The 22672-nt window shown below is 45.2% G+C and overlaps 1 protein-coding gene across 3 annotated transcripts in view; it reads right to left on the minus strand.

Moving 5' to 3' along the window:
* SLC4A4 (solute carrier family 4 member 4) overlaps positions 1-22672 on the minus strand; it is a 363621-nt gene that overhangs the window by 179397 nt on the left and 161552 nt on the right. For 2 of the 3 annotated variants that reach the window (XM_019516767.1, XM_019516765.1), the window contains exons 4-5: positions 20539-20699; positions 13758-13937 (exon numbers count right to left, since the gene is read on the minus strand). In XM_019516767.1, the coding sequence (XP_019372312.1) occupies positions 13758-13937; positions 20539-20699 (341 nt within the window). The remainder of the gene's footprint in view (positions 1-13757; positions 13938-20538; positions 20700-22672) is intronic. The other variant, XM_019516766.1, reaches the window with a different exon arrangement.

Here is a 22672-nt window from a genome sequence, read left to right on the forward strand (position 1 = left end):
TTGAACAATATGGGTCCAAGGACAGAGCCTTGGGGGACCCCACTGGTCACAGGACACCATGATGAGTGACTTCCATCAATTACTACCCTCTGGGTCTAACCAGGAAGCCAATTTCCCAGCCAGCCAATCATGGTGGACCCAAGGCCACAACTGGCCAGTTTCGCCAAGAAATGATCATGGGATACCAAATCAAAGGCTTTTTTGAAGTCAAGATATAGGACATCAATCTCTTCTCCCTTGTCCAGGTGATAGGTCACCTGGTCATAGAAGGAAATGAGATTGGTCAAGCAATACCTACCTGCAACAAACCTGTGCTGGCTATCCCTTAGGATGTTGGCATCGGCCAGTCCATTAAGGATGGCCTCTTTAATAAACTTTTCTAAGATCTTCCCCAGGATAGAAGTCAGGCTGATAGGCCTATAGTTAGCCGGATCCACTTTCCTCCCTTTCTTGAAGATAGGCACCACATTGGCCTTCTTCCAGTCATCAGACACTTCACCAGAGCACCGGGAGTTTTCAAAGATCCGTGCCAGAGGCTGGACTATGACACTCGCCAGCATCTTGAGTACCCTGGGGTGTAGCTTGTGAGGGCCAGCTGACTTGAAGGTATCCAGCTTCTCAAGGTGTTCCTTCATGAGGTCAGCATTAATGAAGGCCAGGGGATAGATGGGAAATGCTATGTGAGAAACTGGCCACATAATTAGAGAGGCATCTACTTGAGTGGCTTCAAGAAAACTTTGGAGAAAAAAAACCTAAAAACTTTACAAGTGCTCCTTTAAAGCATTTAAAGTATTTGAAAGAGTTATGCTGTGTGTGTGGTTTGAGAGAGAAGCTACTTGCTGATGATATAGCTCCCTTTCCTGTTAACTTCACTGGCATAAAGATGGCATTGTTGTTGGACTAACTTATGCAATCTATTTTTCTTGGGTGAGATTCTATCTCATAGTGAGACTGCTTTGGCTCAAGAGACACGACTGATGCTAACTGTGGTTTTCTGACATCTAGAGTTGGGGGCAGCATAACTACTGAGGCACTACTGCTGTGCTCTAGCCTAGTGAAACTGCTCAAAAAAGGCTCTGCAATCTTGCTCTTATTTCAATAGGTGGCAAAACTTCCACTAAATTCAACGCAGAAGGACCTGGTGCCTAAAAAGCCAGCCAGGTTCTGGACCAAAATTGGCTTCTAAGTAGCCCCATGCAGCGCTACAAGCATCTCAGTCCCAACTAGAGTGTAACCACTTGCAAAACTACAGTGATTTACTCCAGCCAGACCACAAGGAAAAACAGACTGCCTTTAACCTTGACATTTTTATTTCAAGCAGGAAATCACTCACTTTCCAACAAAAAATTATGCAAGCAATTCAATCATCAGTTGGCAAACCTCAACATTAAACAGCAGCCAAGATTTCCAACAGTAAAATGAGGGACAAATAAAGCTGCCACTTACTGTATAGCACAAGTGTGAACCTTTGTTTTTACTGTTTATTGTTTTTCCTTTAACTGTGTTTTATGTTGTTTTAAACACCTCTTTACCTGATTTGACTATCATGTCACTCTGCCTCATACAAAATGATTTGACAGGTACACAGTTCCCAAAGTCTACTGTCTCATTCCCATCATAATTGGCTGCTATCAGAAGAAAGATCTAGCCCCAAATCCCTATGTTTTTAAAACACTGCAGGAAACTAAGCCAGGAGCCCTCCCTCATTACATTTAGCAACAGCTGCAAGAATAAATCACTTTTAACTTTTAGAAATTTTGGAGTGACAGGGGTTGAAAATTATGAGGGCAAAAGAAGCGGAATTCCTGCCTCTCTTTCCCAACAAAATCACAATTCCTCTATTGCCTTCCAATAAGATTTCAGTGCTGGGGGGGCAAAATTCAGCCTTAGTGCAGGTGTACTTTCCTTGCTCCTTAACAATGAAATGTCACCCTCTACCAAATGCAGTTGTTCATTCTGACTTCACTTGGTATAAGATGCACTGATTTCACTTGCTATTTTTATACCTTCAGCTTGTCCACATTAGATTCATTTTGCACAGCAAATCTGAGTATTGGAGCCTACCAAAATATATGTAGTGTTTGGAAGACAGGGAGCTCCTCACGAGGCTGTCTGAATATAGTTGTCAGGGTATAGACCAGGGTCTTCTACTCTATAAGGCCAACTTTCCAGCTAACACAGAAACACCTCGAGTTTGCAATACTTTTTCCCTAGTTTCACATCAGCACACAACAGTAGTCCAAGATGTTGCATAAGCCTTGATAGCAACCTCCAGAATAAGGTATTTAGTTCAGACCAAGCTCTGTCCATAGTGTCCAATGGTCTGTTCCAGGGGTGGGCAAAATACAGCCCACGGGCCACATCTGGCCCACCAAGCACTTCCCTCCAGCCCGTGGAGCCCTTTCAAAACTCATGTAAGGGCGGCTGCCTCTCTAAAAGCCTCCGGTGGCACAAGCCACTGGCTGCAGCACCTCAGGCTGTTTCCTTGGGTTCGGGTTGCAAGGCAACCAACCCTGACCTCAGCCTGCCCCAGCTGCCCTTGCCCCACCACTGGCTCAGGCCATGTTTGCAGCTTGCGAGGGGCTGGGCCAGAACCTGCGGTGCTGGTGATGGGAAGGAGTGTCTGGGCCGGGTTCTGCTTTGCTGCACGGGACTGGAAAGGGCCCTGCCCTGCAGGTAAGCCCAGGAAAGCAGCTGCTAGGCAGGCTTTCCCCATGCCATGCCATGCCACTCAGGCCATGCAGGCTCAGGCTGGGCTGGCGCTGGGGAAGGGAAGCGGCAGCTGGGCCGCAGCTCCGGCCCAGTCAGCACCAGGGAGGAGAGGTGGCGGCAGAGCTGTGTGCCACTCAGGACAGGATGAGCCCAGCCGGAGCAGCAGGGGCTCAGCTGCATTTTCCCCCTACCTGCGCTGGTCAGTCCTGAGCGGTACACAGCTCCACCACCACTTCTGCTGGCTGGTGCAGACCCAGCCGGGTCTGTCCCATCCAGAGCAGCATGCAGCTGAAGCCAGCCTACCAGGTGCTGCTGGGGACACAGTGAGCCCGACTGCCAGCAGAAGTGGTGGCAGAGCCTCCTCCTTTTGAGACCAACTGGCCTAGGTATGGGGGAAAGTTCTGGGGGAGGTCTGATGCCCCTGAAACCCCACTGCTGGGGCACGATGTTAGAGGGGTCACAACCCCTTGCTACATGGTAAGTTGTGCAAGAGGAGGGACTTCCAGTGGCAAAGGTCTGGGGACAGGGGGCAGAACTTCTGGTCCCAAGATGGCAACAAGGGGGTGGGGCAACTGAAGGGGCGGGGCTACCCATGCAGCCCTTGACAGCTTGCCAAAACTCATCAAGTGGCCCTCCACCTGAAATAATTGCCCACCCTGGTCTATTCCAATATAGATGAGAAACCACCTGCATGCATCGTATCTCTAACACTTGTAACTCCCATTACACACAGTCTTGCATTTAAAATGTATCTAACAGCTCCCAAGTAATTGAACACTACAGCCAGACTGATGCTTTCAGAGTCCCAGAACGTGGTAACTACAAGATGCAGCTAGTATGGACTGTCAAATGCTCCTGCTGCATGGACACAAACTGCTGTAAGGAGAGGCAAAACAGGTAACTGTTTCAATCACCCAATGCCCCTGCAACAGCTCCCTGACTTAGTGTTGTGCAACTGGTCTGGACCAGTCCCAACCCTCCAAAATAAGCAGGGCTATCAAGGAGGTGGCATAACCATGGCAGCTAGGCAAGGTGCCAGTCTCCTCTCCAGATCCTCCACTGACAAAATTCCCACCCTACACCTCAAAAGAAACCCTAAAGAGGCAGCAGAAAGTAGGAGCACATCTCTCATCTTCCATCCATCCCCCAAAACACACCCAGTCTTGGTAGTTCAGGCAGGTACTGGATCAAATATTCTCTTCCCCACTCCCACTGAAGTGAACCTAGCCTTAAATCACTAAGGGTATATTTATACTACTTCCACAGCACTCCCAGGAGAACCTCTGAGATGCACAACCCTTGCACATCCATTCCTGCTCTGCATATACTGACCCAGGAAACAAAAGCTAGGGAAACCACCTTAAGCCCCCTCCCCTCACTTATTCCCCCCAACTCTCAAGCATGCTGGAGACAGAGCTCCAAGCAGCGGCAAGGCAGCTTCGCTACTGGCTTTGGTGCATACCAAGTGCACAGGTGAGTCACATTTCTCGGCAGGGCTGTGGGGAGTAATCACACAAACAGCAGAGGCATCTCTAAACAAACTGTACATATCCTTGAGCTAAGGGGTAATATCCAAGAGATTGTTTCTCATTGCTAGGAGAAGTTTTATTTAGGACATTTACATGAGGCATATAGAAAAAGGTTGTTCACTTGGAAAAAAACCCCCACAGAGATGAGACCTAATTTGTGTAAAATACTACAGAAAAGAGGAATGCATGCTGAAGAGAAAAGAGGGAGGAGTGGCAACCCAGTCAGGATGAAGGGATGGCAAAGGAATTTTGTTTATAAAATATTAAAAAATAAACTAACAGGATTAAAAACATCATTATGTTAAGGAAACCCACATACTAGAAAAATAGAGTCCCACTTAGCAGGTAGTCAGTAAAAGCAAAAACTGCCCAGGTAAGTAGACATAGTAACACATGACATCCTTGCTAAGCAACAGTGTAGCAGTTAGAGTTGTGGGAATGACCGCTTGGTTTTGGTTTACTGACAGCCATTCCCTTTCCCCCACCCAATTATTTCAGGTCAAGCATTCTGTTTGTCCCAAAATATCATTTATGACATTTCCTATACTTTTTAAAAATATAAAACTGGAAATATATTTCTGCTTTTGAACTATTTCAAATAGAAATTTGATACTTTGTTCAAAAATGTCAAAATTACACCTTTATTTTTTCAAGTCTTTTTGACTGAAATGACTTGGAAAACTAGATATGAATTTGTGATAGTTTAAAATGACCCAAATAAGCATTTTTATTGGCAGAAAAAAAGTGTTAGCAGAAAAATGTTTACCCAGCCAAGCCTCTAAGGGCACCTATACACATGCCAAACACTTGCTCTGATGCAGTCTAATAAGAACGCATCAAAGCAAACTCAATTAGTTGAGTCTGCTGAAGCATACTAATTAGCACGCTCCAACAGCCTCAACATCACATGTATTCAGTGTCTTCGTGCTTCAAAATACCAATGGGGGTGCTTTAACTAAAGCTTGTTGAACGAGCTTTAGTTAAAACACCCCCACTGCTATTTTGAAGCTTGGGACACAAAAGACAGGAGACACAGAGTGCTTTACAACCCTTCAAAACAGCCCTTCAAAATCTATAGAGGACAGTATTACAGGCCTGAATCAACACCATTTTATCAAATCATGCCTTGCTAGCCAAATGTGTATAGCATAGGCCAAGTGCTTGAAAGCCAAGCAATGCTGTCTCAGACAGAAAAAAACAGAAAAGAGAGGGAAAAAAAGGCAGCATTCAAGCAGCTGGGATACAATTCAAATTTTAAAATGGTGATGACCACAGATCCTGGTTTTCTCTGTTTAAACATAGCAAATTCTCTGATTAAAAAAACCCCAAACATCCATCTCTCTCTCTCCCTCCCTCCCTCTCTCTCAATGTTTTATTGATATATTTACAATTTTAAAGCAATTTGGAAGCCTTCCATGGCCTCAATCACTATAGTAAAATAAATTCTAAATACCCATACATTTTGGCATTTTATTTTTGGGATTGTTATTTTGGAAAATCAGAGCTCCCCCTGCACCCTTTGGTCACCAGGACATGGGTCCAGCTGCGGCTGTCCCCCCAACTCCCACCACTTTGTGGTCCTGAACAGCTCTGATATGCTGATGCCCTGTCCATGCCATCGCCCTTCAGTTCCAAGCCACAGCCCCCCAGCCCTGCTGGTGCCCGTCACTTCCTAAGCCCAGCCCCCTGCCCCTGCTGCCATGAGCCCCACACTGCCATGGCCATGCAACTCCTGCCCACCCAGCAGCAGTGAGAAGCACACCTCCACACCGCCACCTGTGCTGCTGCCAGGCGGGCAGAGTGCACCTCGCCATGGCAGCATGTGGCTTGCAGTGGAAGAATTGAGCTTCCCCATCCCGCTCTGTCCTGCCATGCTGGGTCCTGCCCACTGGACCACAGAGGCCCTGGGGGAGGGCAGCAGGGCAGGGAGCCCAAGCCTGCAGCAGGCAACCCACCCCTGCCCCTGTTCTGTACACAAATTTGGGGATCCAGCCCCATCCCAGCCACTGCCCAGACAAGCTGCCTGCAGCTGTCCCACTCCCCGCCCAGGCCCTGTGGCCACACATAGCCCCAGGCCCCAAGCCCCATGCACTGCCCAAGCTGGGCAGCAGCCCCAGCCCTGCCCAACTCGTCCCTCCCTATGGGGGCCTCAATCCTCTGCCTCCCCTCCCCACCCTCGCCCAACTTACTTGCAGAAGCTGCGGGAACTCCTCTTCAGGCTGCCTGGTGGCCATGTGCATATGTGACCAGGCACATGGTGCCCCTTGGCCTGACCACCCTCCTCCCGCTCCCCACAGGCCCTTGTGGGCTGGAACTCTGCAAGCCTGCAGAGAGCTCTTTGCAAAAGTGAAAAATCCACCTGTTTCTCCTTCAAAATGCAAAATCTGCATTTTTCTAGCTTAAAAGGGAGATCCTGCCTTAACCTCTTTTCCTTAAAAAGAGGAAATTCAGGTTTTTCTCCTTAAAATGAGAACATCCGTGTTTTACTGCATTTTTCCATCACAAATGGAAAACCCAGATTCCTGGTGATGACAACTTTGGGAAAAAAGGAACAGGACAATCCTGTTGATCTTCCAAACTTCACTGTTCTCTTCAAGTTAATGGAAACAGTAACTGAACTACCATTTTCACCTTGAGAAGAAGGGACCTTTGGGAAAAAAGCGTGGAACATGCAGTAGGAAGCAGCTAGGAGAAGTGTGGATGGAGAGTGTTGCAGCTATTCTATAAAGAGAGGAGCCCCAAACTCTCTGGTGATAAACATGGCAATGAATAGTCAGGAGCACTAACTAAACTGCCCCACGTTGCACTAAATTGCTCCAAAACATTGACTTACTTAGCCATCCCATGCTTGGGCTGCGCTGAACTTGAATTTCATCATCCAAGGTGCGGGTTGCTAGGCAGGGCACTGAACTCTCAAGTGGGCTGCGTGCTTTAGTAGCGTGGCAAGCAGAAAACAGAGCAGGAGCCAATAGCAGCAGTAAGGTAAAGGAAGAAAGCAAAGTTAAGAAGTAAAAAGAAAAAAACTAAAGGAATTGCACAAGCAGGTGAGTTAGGAAACAGAGTTTGAAAATGTACATTGTTACATACACAGAGTTCAAAACAACAGCTTTCAGGGCAGTTTCCCACCAGAAGCACAAATGCCCTTTTCTTAAGTTCACCCAACAGCTCTGCACCTTGCAGGTCAATCCACACAATGACCAACATTTTCAAACCTACTAACCTAAAGAGTTAGGCCTCTAAAACCAGGTTTAGGCATCTAAGCAGGAGGTAGCCTGAATTCCAGTGGTGTTGAGCTGACCAGGCTCCCTAGTGGAACCAACAGAAGCTGCGGGTGACCAATATCTTTGAAAACATCGGGTCACTTTTTTAAAGAGTCAACACTGACAATCCAGGCCATTATTCATACCTGTATAGATGCACCAATTAGTGCCATAGGAACATTCTCCATTTTGTAGTAGAGCAGCTGATGAATTCTCCTGGTCTTTTCAAATGACACTTGAACACCTCTTTTTTCTTCCTTTTCTTTCTCTTCCCCTGTGATACTCTTACTTAACTGTCCCTGGTGTTTTATTTTTTTAAAGGGACTTGAGAGACATGGTTGTATGAAAAACACCATACAAAATAAAGCCATATTGCAGTGTAAAATAAAACAGAAGGAAAAGCAAGTTTTCCATTGTTGGTATCAAGTCACTTTGCTGTCAACTTCAACACTTTCCAAGTGCTGTAATCAAGGTGGTCATTTTAACATCTCTGCTTCCAAACTACTATCATCCATGAAACAGGCACAACATAAGTAATCTGAAAGCCAGCTGCCTCTTCCCAGTCCCCCATACAACAGACACATAATTTACACACTTAAATCTCACTGATTTTAGGGCACTGAAAAAGGTATTAGACACCCAAATTTCTTTTAGGAGCTGGGCCTGGAAGCATAACAATTGTTGATGCATTCCTTACACTCACAGCAAACATGCTATAAACCACTCCTCTGCCATTAAGTAGTTTAGCATATAAGTTGTGTGAACAGAGATAATGTTTTTAAACTGTTTTTGATGAACAAGCTTTTAATAAAGTCGTAAGTTGAAGTCTATTAGTATTTTAAGCACGGCAGAACATAGTCAGAAACCTAGATGAACAATTCTGAAGAATTACAGCTACACACAGAGGAAAAGGGGCTCGCTCTTAATAAAGACGCAGACGAGTTCCAACTGGCTGCGTGTACACGTACATGTTAATATAATGCAATAAACTCTGACACTTAACTGGTCCCAGGCGCTGCATTTATGCATGCGCCCAGCATGTTAAGCCAGGTCAGAGAAGCCTTGGCTGGCAGGGGACCAGGGGAAGGGGGAGAATGGGATCAGCCTGCCAGCCCGGGGCTACTTCAACCTGGCTCAATGTGCTGCAGAGATACTAACTGGGGCATGAGTACAGGGTGAGCCAGCAGGCATTCTCATGCCCTAACCAGCTGTATCAGCATCTACACATACGCTGCTGCAGAGTACAAAATTCCACAGCAGGATAGTATTTGTATTTACAAGTACTACTCTGCTGCAGAGTTAATTAGTTTACTCCAGCTTAATGACCCTGCACATGTAAACACGAGACATTTACTGTGGAGCTAATTCATTAAGGGGATGCAGCAAAGGATCGGAGATGCTCTGTTCATTAGGGCGCCTCTTGGGGTAACAAGGAACAATGGTCACAAACTGACAGAGAGCAGATTTAGGCTAGATATCAGGAAAAACTTCTTCACGGTAAGGGTGGCCAAAATTTGGAATGGGCTTCCAAGGGAGGTGGTGCTCTCCCCTATCTTGGGGGTCTTTAAGAGAAGGCTGGATAGGCATCTGGCTGGGGTCATCTGACCCCAGCACTCTTTCCTGCCTAGGCAGGCGGTTGGACTCAATGACCTGTTGAGGTCCCTTCCAACCCTAACATCTATGAATTAGTCTATTCTTCAGTAAGCATCTTGTATAGAAATGCCCACTGACTATCAAATGACCCAGAATCTCTACTCTGCTACTGAAGTGAAAGAACCACTGTGGACTGATGAACTAGGCAGAAATTCAGAGAAAGATCTATATTCAGAAAAAAATTTAAGGCATTCACTTAAGTGCTTTCCTGAATAGGGATGGATTTGAGCATGCATTTTAAGAACTCTCCCAAAAAAGAAGAGTGTGCTATGAATAACTTCTCAGAAGATGCATGAAAGCACCAGGGAGACAGTATCAAAAAGACAGACAACAGAACCTCCCTAATCTGGAAGGACAGGTGGAGGGGGTAAGAGCCTTGGCACAGGTTACCTTAAAACTGACATAAAGGCACTTAAAATGAGAGCAGTCATTAGTTAATGGGTGTTAAACTGCCCTAAGTACTCTCTAAATGTTCTAATGATAAGCCACTCACAAAAGGAGAAGTATCTACCAAACATTTTGCCCATGCTGTTCCAAGCTATTGTTTTGTACTGTTTGAATAGTCAAGGGAGTCAAAACACTTAACTTCCATTCCTCCAGCATCCCAGGATGCACAGATCCCAGGCGCTCTACCCCTCCCTCCCCTCCAAAACTCTAGCGGTTCCCACTCCCCACCCTGCAGAAAGCAACTGCTCTGAACTTAACCGCAGAAAGACCATGGAGCCAGGGGAGCTTGCTTCCCCCAGCCACATGGTCTCACTGTGGGAAGCTCAAATTCAGCAAGACCAGAGAGCTCCATGGAAGCCCCTGCTGCTCTGCGCTGAAACACCTGGTGGCCTTGATCTCAGCATGGAGCAGCTGCAACTGTCTCAGCCAGAGGCTGCTCCAGAGAGGCTGCTTTGCCAGAGCTCTGTGCTCTTGCCAGTCCTCTAGTGGCAAATCACAGTAATGTAGGTCTGAAATGACATGAAGCCTTCACCTGTAACTGCCCTAAATTTATGACATTACAACAGTCCACAGATTTTTGGCATTATGCAGGCAACCTGTGCCAAGACCCTAAGGGACTAGAAACTTCATGCATTAGCACTTGCGGGAGACAGGGGGGAGCACCAGAACCACAAACTATATATGCTGTTCTAAAACCTGTTCAGGCTACTGTTAATGGCCTGGAGAGGGGCCAGGAGTTGCTATGGTACTTCTGCCTCAGGCTATACGGAGCATGTTGCTATCTACAGTGGCCCAGCAACAGTCACATTGCAGTGTGTATCAGTAATTGCAGTCCTAAAACTCTACGGTCACAATGTACTTCCATTTTGCCCAGAGGACATATTACGAGAGGTGGAAGTAAGCAGTGGTATTCAACACCAATTTGCCTTTATTCAGACACACATTGATCCTGAAAAGTGTATTTTTCTCCACAAAGTTACTGACATGCACTGAGTTAGACAAATTTATTGTGGCCTTTTTCCACTTTAAGTCTCCAAAAGAGATTGGAAATCTGTGGCAGATGGACAATTGACATCAGTCACATTGTAGAAAGTGTGTTAACTAAAGAACATGCTTTTAACATCACAGTCTAATAGGAGAGTAAAACAACATGTGAAAACATGGTTTCCAAGGCCTTCTGAAAAACTGATATGGCACAATAAGCGCCAGTAAGTTACTTAACATTATTGAGGTTTAAACAGATGTGCAATATCTTATGTAATGTAGTTAAGCCTCAAAATATGCTGATTTATTAATAATCTTTAATGAGCATCTAATAATTGCATTTGGAGTGGAAAAGAAGTTAGCCATTTAGATAGCAGCAGTGAACTTCTGCAGGCAGAACAGTGAGCTGCTGTCTAACTAAAACCACCCTGCAAACCTGTTAAAGAGAGGTGCAAAGTAGGCAATGCACAAACCTCATGCAATGAGGAACTGCTGTTGCTATCCTCATTAACCTCTACCACAGCAGTAATATTGTATGGAAGTGCCAAGAAACATACAGACAAAACGTCTCCACTGAAAGAAAACATTTAGCTAGTAGAGATCTCTCCAGACATTCACTAACACCTTGCATCCATGGTGCTTTTATTATTGGTGTTAGGCATGAAGACAGACGGGTGCACTCACACTAGTCTCGTTACATTTCTATTGATTTAAAGGGCAAATTATGCCTTCGGACACTCATGGCACCCAGTTAAATCCAGGAAGGAAGGTACTCCCTCATCCAAAAAGAGATATGAATTACTCTTTGTAATTTAAGTATTAATAATAAATAACAGCAAGAACTAACATTAAAACCCTTAAATTGTATGCAGCTTTTTCATCTTTATATCTCAAAGCAATGCATCTTAATATTTGTAACACTATGTAAATAACCATTACCCTATCTTACAGATGGGGAATGGGAATCAGAAAAAAAACCCCAAAGGTACTTGTCCCAGGTCACCCAGCAAACTAGTGCCATCAGTAGTAACTAGGACAGCTTGTCTGTCGTTGGCAGCAGCAGTTCAGCACATACCTCCACCATTCTTTGGCATCTCTGCCCAGGGCACAAAAATAGCTGGTTACACCTCAGACTGCCAAAGCCAAGAAGAGATTCCAAGACTCTCAAGTTGTAGTCCAATGCAGCCAGTGGACCCTACTGCCTTTTTAGTAAGGTTGTCTTTAGCCACAACAAATAAGCTTTACAAAAGAATAAAGATATTTTCTATCTTGCTGATGCCAGCTCCCAAAATTTTAGTAATTTTGCTTCATTTTGCTTTGCTTTTAAGTGAGTGCCAGCAGGGAAACGCAACCTTTTGCAGTACGCAAAAGAGAACACCATTCCTGCCCCACAGGCTTGCAGTCTGAGACAGAGAGATACCAACAGTGTGCAGCATACCAGCCGAGCTGCTGGTGGTTTGCTCTCAAAATCTGGTATTTTCGGTTGTTTTTGCTTGGCACGTCATCTTTGAAAGGCTGAAGTAAGGGAGAAGAAACAAATGAGAAGCTGGTGCAGAAGAAAAGAGAGACCATTCCAAATGTTGGGGGAGGCAACAAGAAAAAAAACTTAAGACCTTTATAGAAGGATACACATTCTGTATATAATGGGTATCTATACTGTCACCTGCATCCCTAGTCATAATACCATTATATGCAGTAATACCAAATAATCACAAGGGTTTCCACACACATAGTGGCCACAATTCACTTGAACTTGTTTGAATGTAGCGTTACTATGGCATTACCATGACAATACAATGCCAAGGCATTGGTATTATTGTATGCAATAAATAGTCCATTCACACACATGCATGTATGCGCACACACATACATATACCTGCCCTGAAAATAGAAGGACAGTAAGAAAGAAAAAACATTACTTAAGTAACAAAATATGACAGTAAGAGAAGCTAGGATGTGCTTTGAGGCACACTGCATCAGCTAATCTTAGTGCAGTAATGTTTGGATCATGTGCCCTTGGTTGCTTGCTTTTTAAAAAAATGAACTTTTAGATGTTTTTCATACAACACTGTGTGTTGGTTTGCAAAATCTAAAGCCATAACACGCTATCTAATTGCCTTAAAATGTTATTTGTGAGTACTGTTTTCTAAGAGGGCTGCTTTGATAAAAGCAAATCTTGAAACGCAATACCCTTAGTAACTATGGAGTCACTGCTGACACCTCCAAGTATATGTGAAAATAGAGCTATACAAATGCATACACACACAAACACATTTATGTTTATACATTCAGGGCCAGACTCTATTGCACCTACTGGGTATCTAAATCAACTTAGGCACCTAAATGCAATTCTGTTTCACCCTGTTCAAGTCCTAAAGATCCATTAATGCATCTACCTTTTAACTCATCATGTGATCCTTAAGACAGAGTCACAAAAAAGCAGCAACAAGGAGGAGGAGGAGGAGGAGGAGCACCCACTCACTTTTTGCATTAACTGGTTTTCAGGGACTCAAGCAGGATGGAATAGGATCGTACTTGAGCACGTAAGTGGACTAAGACACCTAATGGATGAAACAGAATCTGGCCTTCAGAGGATTTCGTAGGATGATGTTTCTTTTTAGGATGAATGAAGCAACATGGAAATCAGCTTTACCCACACTGGACAGTGATTGTAGCATAATAAAAAATGTGGTGGCTTTTACTACCACATAATTAGATTTGATCTGACTTTGAAGGAACACATATCCCTTCTGTAAATAATTTAATATGCATAAAAGCAGTGTCTGTATTTCTACTAAAAAAAGAAACTTCAGATACTTAGCCTTTATGTTCTCAGGCATTCTTTTACATGCATGTGCTAATGTTGAACACCCATCATCACTCACATACCATCTGGAATTATACCTGTGTATGTTTCACTCAGAGCCTTCCTTTACTCTGACTCCTTGTGCTGTATCCCCTTGGGTTCACACAACTAGTCCAGTGAAGATATGGTTAGAGCAATGTGCCATGGCAAAAGCAGCCTTCAGAGCCCAAAAATGAAGCATTTTCAATAGGGCCTGCTACATTATTGGTGGGTTAGAAAAAGCATGATGACACGATGGCAGCGGAGTTAGTTTTGGTGTGGATTACTTTGAAAGGGAAGGCTATAGCCAACTGGCCTCTGCATTACCATTATCAGGGTTGGTAAACATCCTACTTGCACTGGAGACGGTCTTCCCGATGTCAGCCAGCGAGCGCAGGTTGGATTTCTTAGTCTGGTGCCGATGCTTCCTGAGCAGCGTGTAGGTAACCTTGTCCTTCATATCCAGTTTCAAAAGTCCCGTCTCAATCTGATTGTCAACAATCATCTCTGTTACAAAGAAACAAGAAGGGGTCAGGGAAGAAGAAAAACAATCACAAAGAGCAAAAATTGTTTGAATGTTTCTTTTAGACTAAATATCTTGCATTTTTTCTGAGGTTTTATTCATTTTTGTTTTTGAAATGTAGCTATGGTTTCTATATACCATGGCATAGATGCAAACACATGGAAACACAAAATAACTGATGCACAGTGAGTTCCCTTTCCTCCCATTTTAACTCAGTATAATTTGTAAGTCTGTCCATATCCATAGCCACAGTTACTGAGAATCTTTATTCTACATTACTGTATTACTCATGAAATGAAGAGGACAACTCTTACTTGTCTCTCACTAACTTTCACTTATGCTAATGAAAAAAAAAAAAAAATTAAGGGAAACTGAAAGCAGAATGTGTATCACTTTTGCTAACTCAATGAGCCAGGAAGTCAGTTCCTAATAACTAGGGCTATGCAACGCTTCAGCAGCTGATTTGATTCAGAGGAGATTCGGCCTGATTCAGCGACTGAATCTCCGAATCTGAATCGAATTGGGAGACCTGTTAAAAGGCCCGAATCAATTTGGAAGCCTCCAAGTCGATTAAGAAAAGATTTGGAGATTCAAAAGGCAGACATGCAGGACAGAAACTGGGGTGGAGAAGGGGGAGAGATGCTCTGATATTGACATCTGTAGCTGGCCAGTGACTGTGATCTTTTCCTGAGTTACCTTCCAATCATAGTGCTCTGGGGAAGGGACATAGAAACAACATACAGGGCTGTGTCTGAAGTGATCAGTGCCTTTTGTGAGCTGTCTCTGTTGTGAGCTTGCTATCTAGTCTCTTGGTAGCAAATAGTAGCTAACTAGTCTCTCATTTATTCCGTGTTGTCCCTGACAGTGTGTCATCACTGTGCACTTCAGAAAAGCACAGCATATATTAAAGATACATACACATTTTGCAGCACACCAAGCATTATGAAGCATGCTGGAAAGGCAGGTGCTAGGTCTTCTGGCTGGGGAGGGAGAGGGGGCAGAGAGAGAGCTGCAAGATCCTCCCCCCCGACCCAGCCAAACATAGACACACCCTCTTTCCACACCCCTTAAAGTTCCCCTAAAGGCAGGTCTCTTTTGGAAGGTACTTTGGAGGAGGTTGTGGGGGCAGAAGGCTCAGCTCCTCCTTTTGTTGCACCTCTGCCTGCTGAGGAGGAAAATGCAGGATCCCCACCCACAACCTAGAAGCAAGTGGGTAGTGTAGTGTAGGATCATTCTGAGGTAGCAGATGATCCCAAGTATGCTATCTGCCATCACTGCCGAAAACAGATCAGCCGGGGCAAGGACAAGAAACATTTCACCACCACAGAGATGCTGCTACATCTCAGGAAGCAGCATCTCTTGCCCTTGTTCCTCCTCAGCCTGGCACCAGTGGGAGCATGCCCAAAAAGAAGCCCCCCTCTTCCTCCAAAGCCCCCATCCTCCCAAAGCAGAGGCAGGCCACCCTTGACCAGTGGGGGAAAGGCAAAGACAAAAGGGGTGCGTTCCCAAGGCGAGCAAAGTCACCCAGACCACTGGGGAGATGCTTGATCTGGATGGCCAGGCACTTCTCCTTTGTTGAGTTTCCAGGGTTCAGGTGGCTCATGGTGCTCATGGCCCCATCCTACCAAGTGCCCATACATACCACCTTTAGCACCCCAGCTTGGCATCACCTGCAACATGAAACCATTGCTCCTTGTTCTGTCATCTGCCACCACTCAGAACAGTCTAGCTGTGTCCCCTTTGGAACCACTCTTCAGGCAGCTGAAGACTGCTATTAAATCCCCCCTCAGTCTTGTCTTCTCCAGACCAAATAAACCCAATTCCCTCAACCTCTCCTCAGAAGTCACATGACCATGTCCCCTAGCCATTTTCATTGTCCTCCACTGGACTCTTTCCAATTTTTCCACAACCATTCTGTAGTGGGGGTCCAAAACTGGGCACAATACTCCGGATGTGGCCTCACTAGTGTGAAATACAGGGGAACAGTAACTTCCCTTGATCTCCTGACAACGTTCCTACTAATGCAGCCCAGTATGCTGTTAGCGTTCTTTGTAACAAGGGCACATTGTTGGCTCATATTGAGTTTATTGTCCACTGTAATCCCCAGGTCTTTTTCTGCAGAGCTGATGCTTAGCCAGTCGGTCTCCAGCCTATACCAGTGCACTGGATTGTTCCATCCTAAGTGCAGGACTTTACTTGTCCTTACTGAACACCAGGAGATTGCTTTTGGCCCAGTCTCCCAACCTGTCGAGATCTGAATCCTAGACCCACCCTCCAGCGTATCTACTACTCCCCCCAGCTTGGCATCACCTGCAAACTTGCTGAGGGTGCACTCTATCCCCTTTTCCAGATCACCAATGAAAATACTGAACAAAACCAGCCCCAGGACCAACCCCTGGGGCACTCCACTTGATACTGACTGCCAGCTAGACATTGAGCCATGAACTACTACACTCTGAGCCCAGTGATCCAGCCCATTTTCTATCCACCTTACACTCCATTCACCCAACCTATACTGCCTTAGCTTGATTGCCAGAATGTTGTGGAAGACCATATTAAAAGCCTTGCTAAAGTCAACATATATTACATTCGCTGGTCCCCTCACATCCACAAAGCCAGTCATCTCATCACAGAAGGTAATCAGGTTGGGCAGGCAAGACTTGCCCTTGGTAAATCCATGCTGATTTTTCCTAATCACTTTCTCTTCCAAGTGCTTAGAAATGGATTCCTTGAGGACATGCTCCATGATTTTTCCAGGGACTGAGGTGAGGCTGACTGGTCTGTAGTTCCTCCTTCCCTTTCTTAAAGATAGGCACTACATTTGCTTTTTTCCAATTGTCCGGGACCTCTCCCAGTTGCCATGAGTTTTCAAAGATAATGACCAGAGGTTCTGCAATCACATCGGCCACCTCCTTCAGCAGCCTTGGGTGCACCCCATCTGGCCCCATGGACTTGTACGTATCCAGTTTTACTAAACAGTTTTTGGGTAGAGTGCAAAAAACACTTGCAACTTTGACCTGTAGAGTGTTGGTGTGCCAGGGGCGGATGGCAGGGGAGCAATGAGAGGTCCAATCCTTGTTGTGGCAAAGTGGCTGTGGCCCCTTCCCACCATCCACCCACCACCAGCAATGAGCTTGGCCAGGGCTCCATGGACCCTGGTGCAGCTGCTTACAGCCTCCCAGCTGCCTACCACAGCTAGCCTGAGTTCTAGGTGGGCCCTAGCCACCCACCATGGAGCAAGTGGTGGGGAAGCTGCAAGCAGCTGCACTGGGGTCCACAAAGCCCCAGCCCAGCTTGTTGCTAGCAACAGGTGCACACATGCCTTGAGGCACATGGTGGAGAAGGGGCTAGGATTGCACTGCCACAACAAGGATTGGGCCTCTCATAGCTCCCCCGCAGTCTGCCCCAAGGCATGGGTGCCAAGCAAAATGCCTTTGCATGCCACGCTATGGCACACATGCTGGGGGTTACCCATCTCTGGCCTAACCTGTTCTTTTGCCACTGTTGGTTGCTCACCTTCTCCAAACTGTGCTGCCTGGTGCAGTAGACTGGGAGCTGAACTTGCCTCTGAAGACTGAGGTGAAAAAGGCATTCCATGCTTCAGCTTTTTCAGCATCATCTGTCACTGAGTTGCCTCTCACATTTAGTAAAGGACCCATACTTTTCCTGATCCTCCTCTTGTTGCTGACATACTTGTAGAAACCCTTCTCATTACCCTTCATGTCCCTTGCTAGTTGCAGTTCCAATTGTGCTTTGGACTTCCTGGCCTCCCTGAGTGACAGAATAAGGAGTAATGGTCTCAAGTTGTGGCAAGGGAGGTTTAGGTTGGATATTAGAAAAAAAACTCTCTTATTAGGAGGGTGGTAAAGTACTGGAACAAATTACCTAGAGAGGTGGTGGAATCTCCATCCTTTCAGCTTTCTAAGACCTAGCTAGACGAAGCTTTGGTTGGAATTATCTAGTGGGGATGGCCTTGCTTTGAGCAGGGGGTTGGACTAGATGACCTCCTGAGGTCCCTTCCAATCCTAATGTTCTATGATTTCATCCCTGCATGCCTGAGCAATACTTTTATACTCCTCCCTAGTTGTTTGTCCAAGTTTACACTGCTAATAAACTTCCTTTTTGTGTTTTAGCTTACTGAAGAGTTCCCTGATAAGCCAAGCTGGTCTCCTGCCATACTTGCTAGTCTTCCTGGACATTGGGCTGGTTTGTTCCTACACCCTCAGTGACGTTTCTTTAAAGTATAGCTAACTCTCTTGGACTCCTCACCCCATCAGACTGGCCTCCCAGGGGATCCTGCCCACAACTTCCCCAAGTGAGTCAAAGTCTCCTTTTCAAAGTCCAGGGTCCATACTCTGGTTTTTTTCCTTCCTTTCCTCAGGATCCTGAACTCTATCATCCTGTGGTCATGGCCACCCAAGTTGCCATACACTGCTACATTCCCCATCAATTCTTCCCTGTTTGTGAGCAGCAGGTCAAAAATAGCATACACATACACACAAGCCAATAGGCTCCAAATGAATATCTAACTAGTTATCTTAAATTACTTAAGAAGTCAGTCACCACAGAACCTACATGTGTAAGCTAGCACAAGGTAAGCATGACTGTCACTGAAACGAATTCTGCTCTTCCCCCTACCCATGGTTCAGATGCTAAAAGTGTATTTCTTTTTCCTTAGTATGTCCTTGTTTCCCTTCTCTCATCTTTCTTCAGCTTCAGTCCTCCTACATCCTGCTTTTTCTCTCTTATGGTTAGCAGATTTTTAAAGAAAAGTGAGATTTCTATGGGCTCTGAAAATGAATGGACTGTTTCAGTTAAATCTCTTCCAGTAAAGTGTTTCCCACCTTCTAAAGTCACTGTAGTTCAAATAGAATCTATAAACATTTTTTCAAATATTGAACGTGTTTTTAAAAAGTAGAATAGGGTTTAGTGACATGATCATAAAGTTCTCCCATTTCAAGAGCTTTTTACCTTTTACAGACCAACTACTAAGCTGGTCACAATATTTTGATTTTATTTAATACTGAAAACGTATTCATGGTACTTCTTCCCCTTATTCTCACCCAACACTAAATTCCAATTTTTGTGGTCTTGAAGGGCAAACCTGTCTTAGTAGATTATAAATTCTGAGGTGCTTGAAAAAGTAGCCTAAATCTAAAGATTAAGATTTCCTGAAAAGTGACATGGTACCAGCAAGGAAATGCCTTCCCAAAGCAAGCTAGTAGCCATTCCTATGATGTGCCTGTTTAATAAAAAACAGACTTACAACAGCATCTCATTCTACACTGGCTACGAACAGACATTAGATGGCAATGACTTTCAGCAACAACCAGACTGAGCAGGTTGCATGTTAGAGGTGAAAGACTTTGGATGTGGACAGATGTAATAACTATAATGATATTAAATTACACTAATAAAACATTTTCTGATAACATGTTTGTCTGCCCACTTCAATAGCAGTATAAGTGCACCAAAACCATTAACACTTTAACTACTTCTAACAGAGCATGGGTGACCCTGTGGAGGGGAAAGGCTAGGGGAGCACAGCCCAAAGAACAAGGCAGGATTCCAGGTTCACAGTGAATCCTGAGGCAGGGCCCAAGTCAGGAAGGGACCTGAGGCAGCTTCTAGGCTCACTGCAAGTCCCAAATGCATTAAGGAGCCAGATGTGAGGCTCCGGGGGGGTGAGACCCTACTGGGGAGCTATGTGTGAAGCTCCTGGGTCAAAGGGATAAGGGGATTAAGGCCCAGCATCAGACAGGGGATGAGCGTGGGGATATTGAGACGCCTAGTGTGGGGCATATGGGGATTGAGGCCCATAATGGGGCATGAGGGGACCAAGAGGGTCCTGAACTGGGCACAGGGCCTGGGGAAAATGTAGGGGCTAGGAGCCCTGAGTTGGTAGGGGCTGGAAACCTTGAGTACGTGATTTTAAATACCAGTGTAAGGGCACAAGGATCAAGAGTCCCAGTGTGAGGGCATGGGGACTGCAAGCTCCAGTGTGAGGGCACAGGAGTGAGAGTCCAGACATGTGGCGCTGGAGTGAGGGTCCCAGTGTGAGGGCGTGGGAGTGGGATCCAATGTGAAGCACTGGAGAGATATGGATGCCATCTGTGAGGCATGGGACAGAGTATAGGCAAGGTTGGAGCCGTGTACATAGGCCACTGGCAACAGGGCAAGTAAATCCTCCCGCCTGGTTATCATCTTCCAATCAGTATCATCAAGGCATGGCAGGAGAGGTAGGCAGGCAGTTAGCCCCAAGACATGTGGGAGGGCCAATAATTTGACCAACCCTGGGACACCCGCTTGTTACACTCCTATAGGAGTAGACAGATGTAACAGTTAAATCAAAATTGCTCCCAAGCAGCAAATCTTCCTCTTCTTTCAAAATGCCTTAAAGTTAGGTCAGTCCACACAGCCTTTGCATTTTCTGGCCCATCCAGTCCAGGTCTCATGTCAGAAAGCTTGTGGTAAAAGTAAGCTTTTGTATTTTGACCAAAACCAACAACACTTATTTGCTCACTTTGACGGGGAACCATTAACAAGGCCATGATGAAGAACGTACATCCCACAAAGCTTACTTACCCACCACCTGAGGGAGAGTTGAGGCCTCCATATCCAGCATGATAGATCCCTTCTCTATACATGTCCTCAGTTCAAACAAGCTGTGCAAGGACAATGTAGCAACATGGGGTTTACTCCATCTCTCTCCACCTTCTTCCACTTTTTCTTCAAACTTAATCCACCTAGGAAAAGGCACATCAGCAAAAGTATAGTTAAAATGCTGCCTGTAGCTTCATCCGGGTATTTCTGAAAGAGGCAAAAATATACAAAACATCACATAAGTTAAGATGTTATCCCACCACTCCAAACTAAGACAAAGGGAATAAAAAACAACAACTGTTATACTGATACTGCTTGGCATTTAAACAGGACAAAAGTTTCACAGTGAGACCAAACAAACCCATAGCTGGCCACCAAAGAGAAAATGATTCAGTTTCAGTGAAGTCAAGCTCCAAGTGTTCCCTGCGTACAATGGAAGGTCAGAACCTCAGGAAACCTGTTCTAGTGCATTTAGGTGTCAAACCTTAAAAACCTACATCTGAAAATTTTGGCCACAGTTAAAAAAATATCAGGTAAATCTGAGAGCAGTGAAAATGTAAGGTAAATTAAGTGTAACACATGAAAGAAAAATAAGCAATTGGATCTTAAGTCCTGCATGCATTTTCATTTTTCTTACAACTGCTCAAACTTTTGATAGAAACAGGGGAATAGCCAGATAGAAGAAAACATCATCTTACACAGAACTCATCATCCACTGACCTCAAAGCATTACAAGCAAGACAAGTATCCTTATCCCTACTTTATCCTTAGGGAAACCAAAACACAAAGTAGTAATATAAATTGTTTAAAGTTTCCTAGTAGGCCTCCACAATAGAGCAGGGGCTAGGATCTATGAAGAAATCCCCCTCTCTCTGCCCCTCCCTTCGGTCAGCCCAGAAGTACCCCTCTTTCTTTCCCTTGCTTGCTATTTGGTTCAGGCTGGTTGACCGGGTGACCTAGCCAGATAAATTCCTGAGGGGAGTGGGGAGCTTCCTTTGGTGGGCATTTTGAAAAGCCACAAGCAAAGTACCTCCCGGCTGCTGCCTGAACGAATACCTGTAAGTAAAAACTTGGAAATTAGCAAGGAGTTAAGATTTATGTCTAGGCAAATGTGTTTTAAAAGGACTATTATGTCCACAACTGTGTAAGACCCTGACTGATTACATTTGCTCAAAGTGTATTCTGACTCCTTTGTTCTACCCCCTCCCCCCTCCGATCAATAAAGGTATCGGGTTATTGTGTGCCTGGCTGTGAATTCCTGAGAGGAGAAGGAGGCCTGTTTTTTGCTCTGTTTGCTGGGCCAGCTAAGTTGGGCTTGGCTTTTTATTTTCCTCTGGTGCTGAGTGCTATCTCTGAATGCTTCAGGCTGAAAGAAGCACTCTGAGATATTACTGTGGGCAAAGCACCCCCAAGGTTTGCAGGGACTGTGCGCCCTGGGCTGCATAGGGCCCTAGTAGAGACCAGTGCCCAGGTGGTGGCAACATTACCCCAGGCTTGTGGGTGTTCTCCAGGAAGGGGGACGGCTGGCCATAGGCTCCCAGGGGAGACTCCCAAAGCATGGTTTTGGGCCTGGCGCAGTGAGGCAGGTGGCTCTGTGTAGTAGCACCCCTTACTGTGCCGCCACAGGATCCTGCTCTCTTCAATTTCATTCTGAATTCTGTTCATTAACCTAAGGCCCACAGAGCCTCTGCTTTTCATTCTCCATGGTTCAGAACTGCCTCACAAAGGACAATTTATTTTTAATTTTTCCAGGAAGGAAAAAAAAAAAAAAAGAGGGCCTAGAATTGTTTATAATCAAAACAAATCTTAAATGAAAAAAAATTAATAAAACCCCCACAAAATGAACATGGAAAGGATGGGTTTGTATTTTTTTATATTCTGTACCCAGGCATTTAAGAACTCAGTTAAGTTTGCTTGGAAAGAAACCTGAAGACTCATCTGTCTAGTTGAATATTAGAGCAAAGGTTAAATACCATTCTGTGTAAAACATTCTTTACACAACAGAAGCCATATCCTACAACACTGAAGTATCAGGTTTAAACCTACGGAATTTCCTTTTACCACATTCCCAAAGGTCACAGAGATTCTACAAGACACTCTTAGCCCTCAGCAACAC

The sequence above is a fragment of the Gavialis gangeticus genome, unplaced genomic scaffold, assembly GCF_001723915.1.
Source record: "Gavialis gangeticus isolate Ggan-Ray unplaced genomic scaffold, GavGan_comp1, whole genome shotgun sequence".
Taxonomy (NCBI): domain Eukaryota; kingdom Metazoa; phylum Chordata; order Crocodylia; family Gavialidae; genus Gavialis; species Gavialis gangeticus.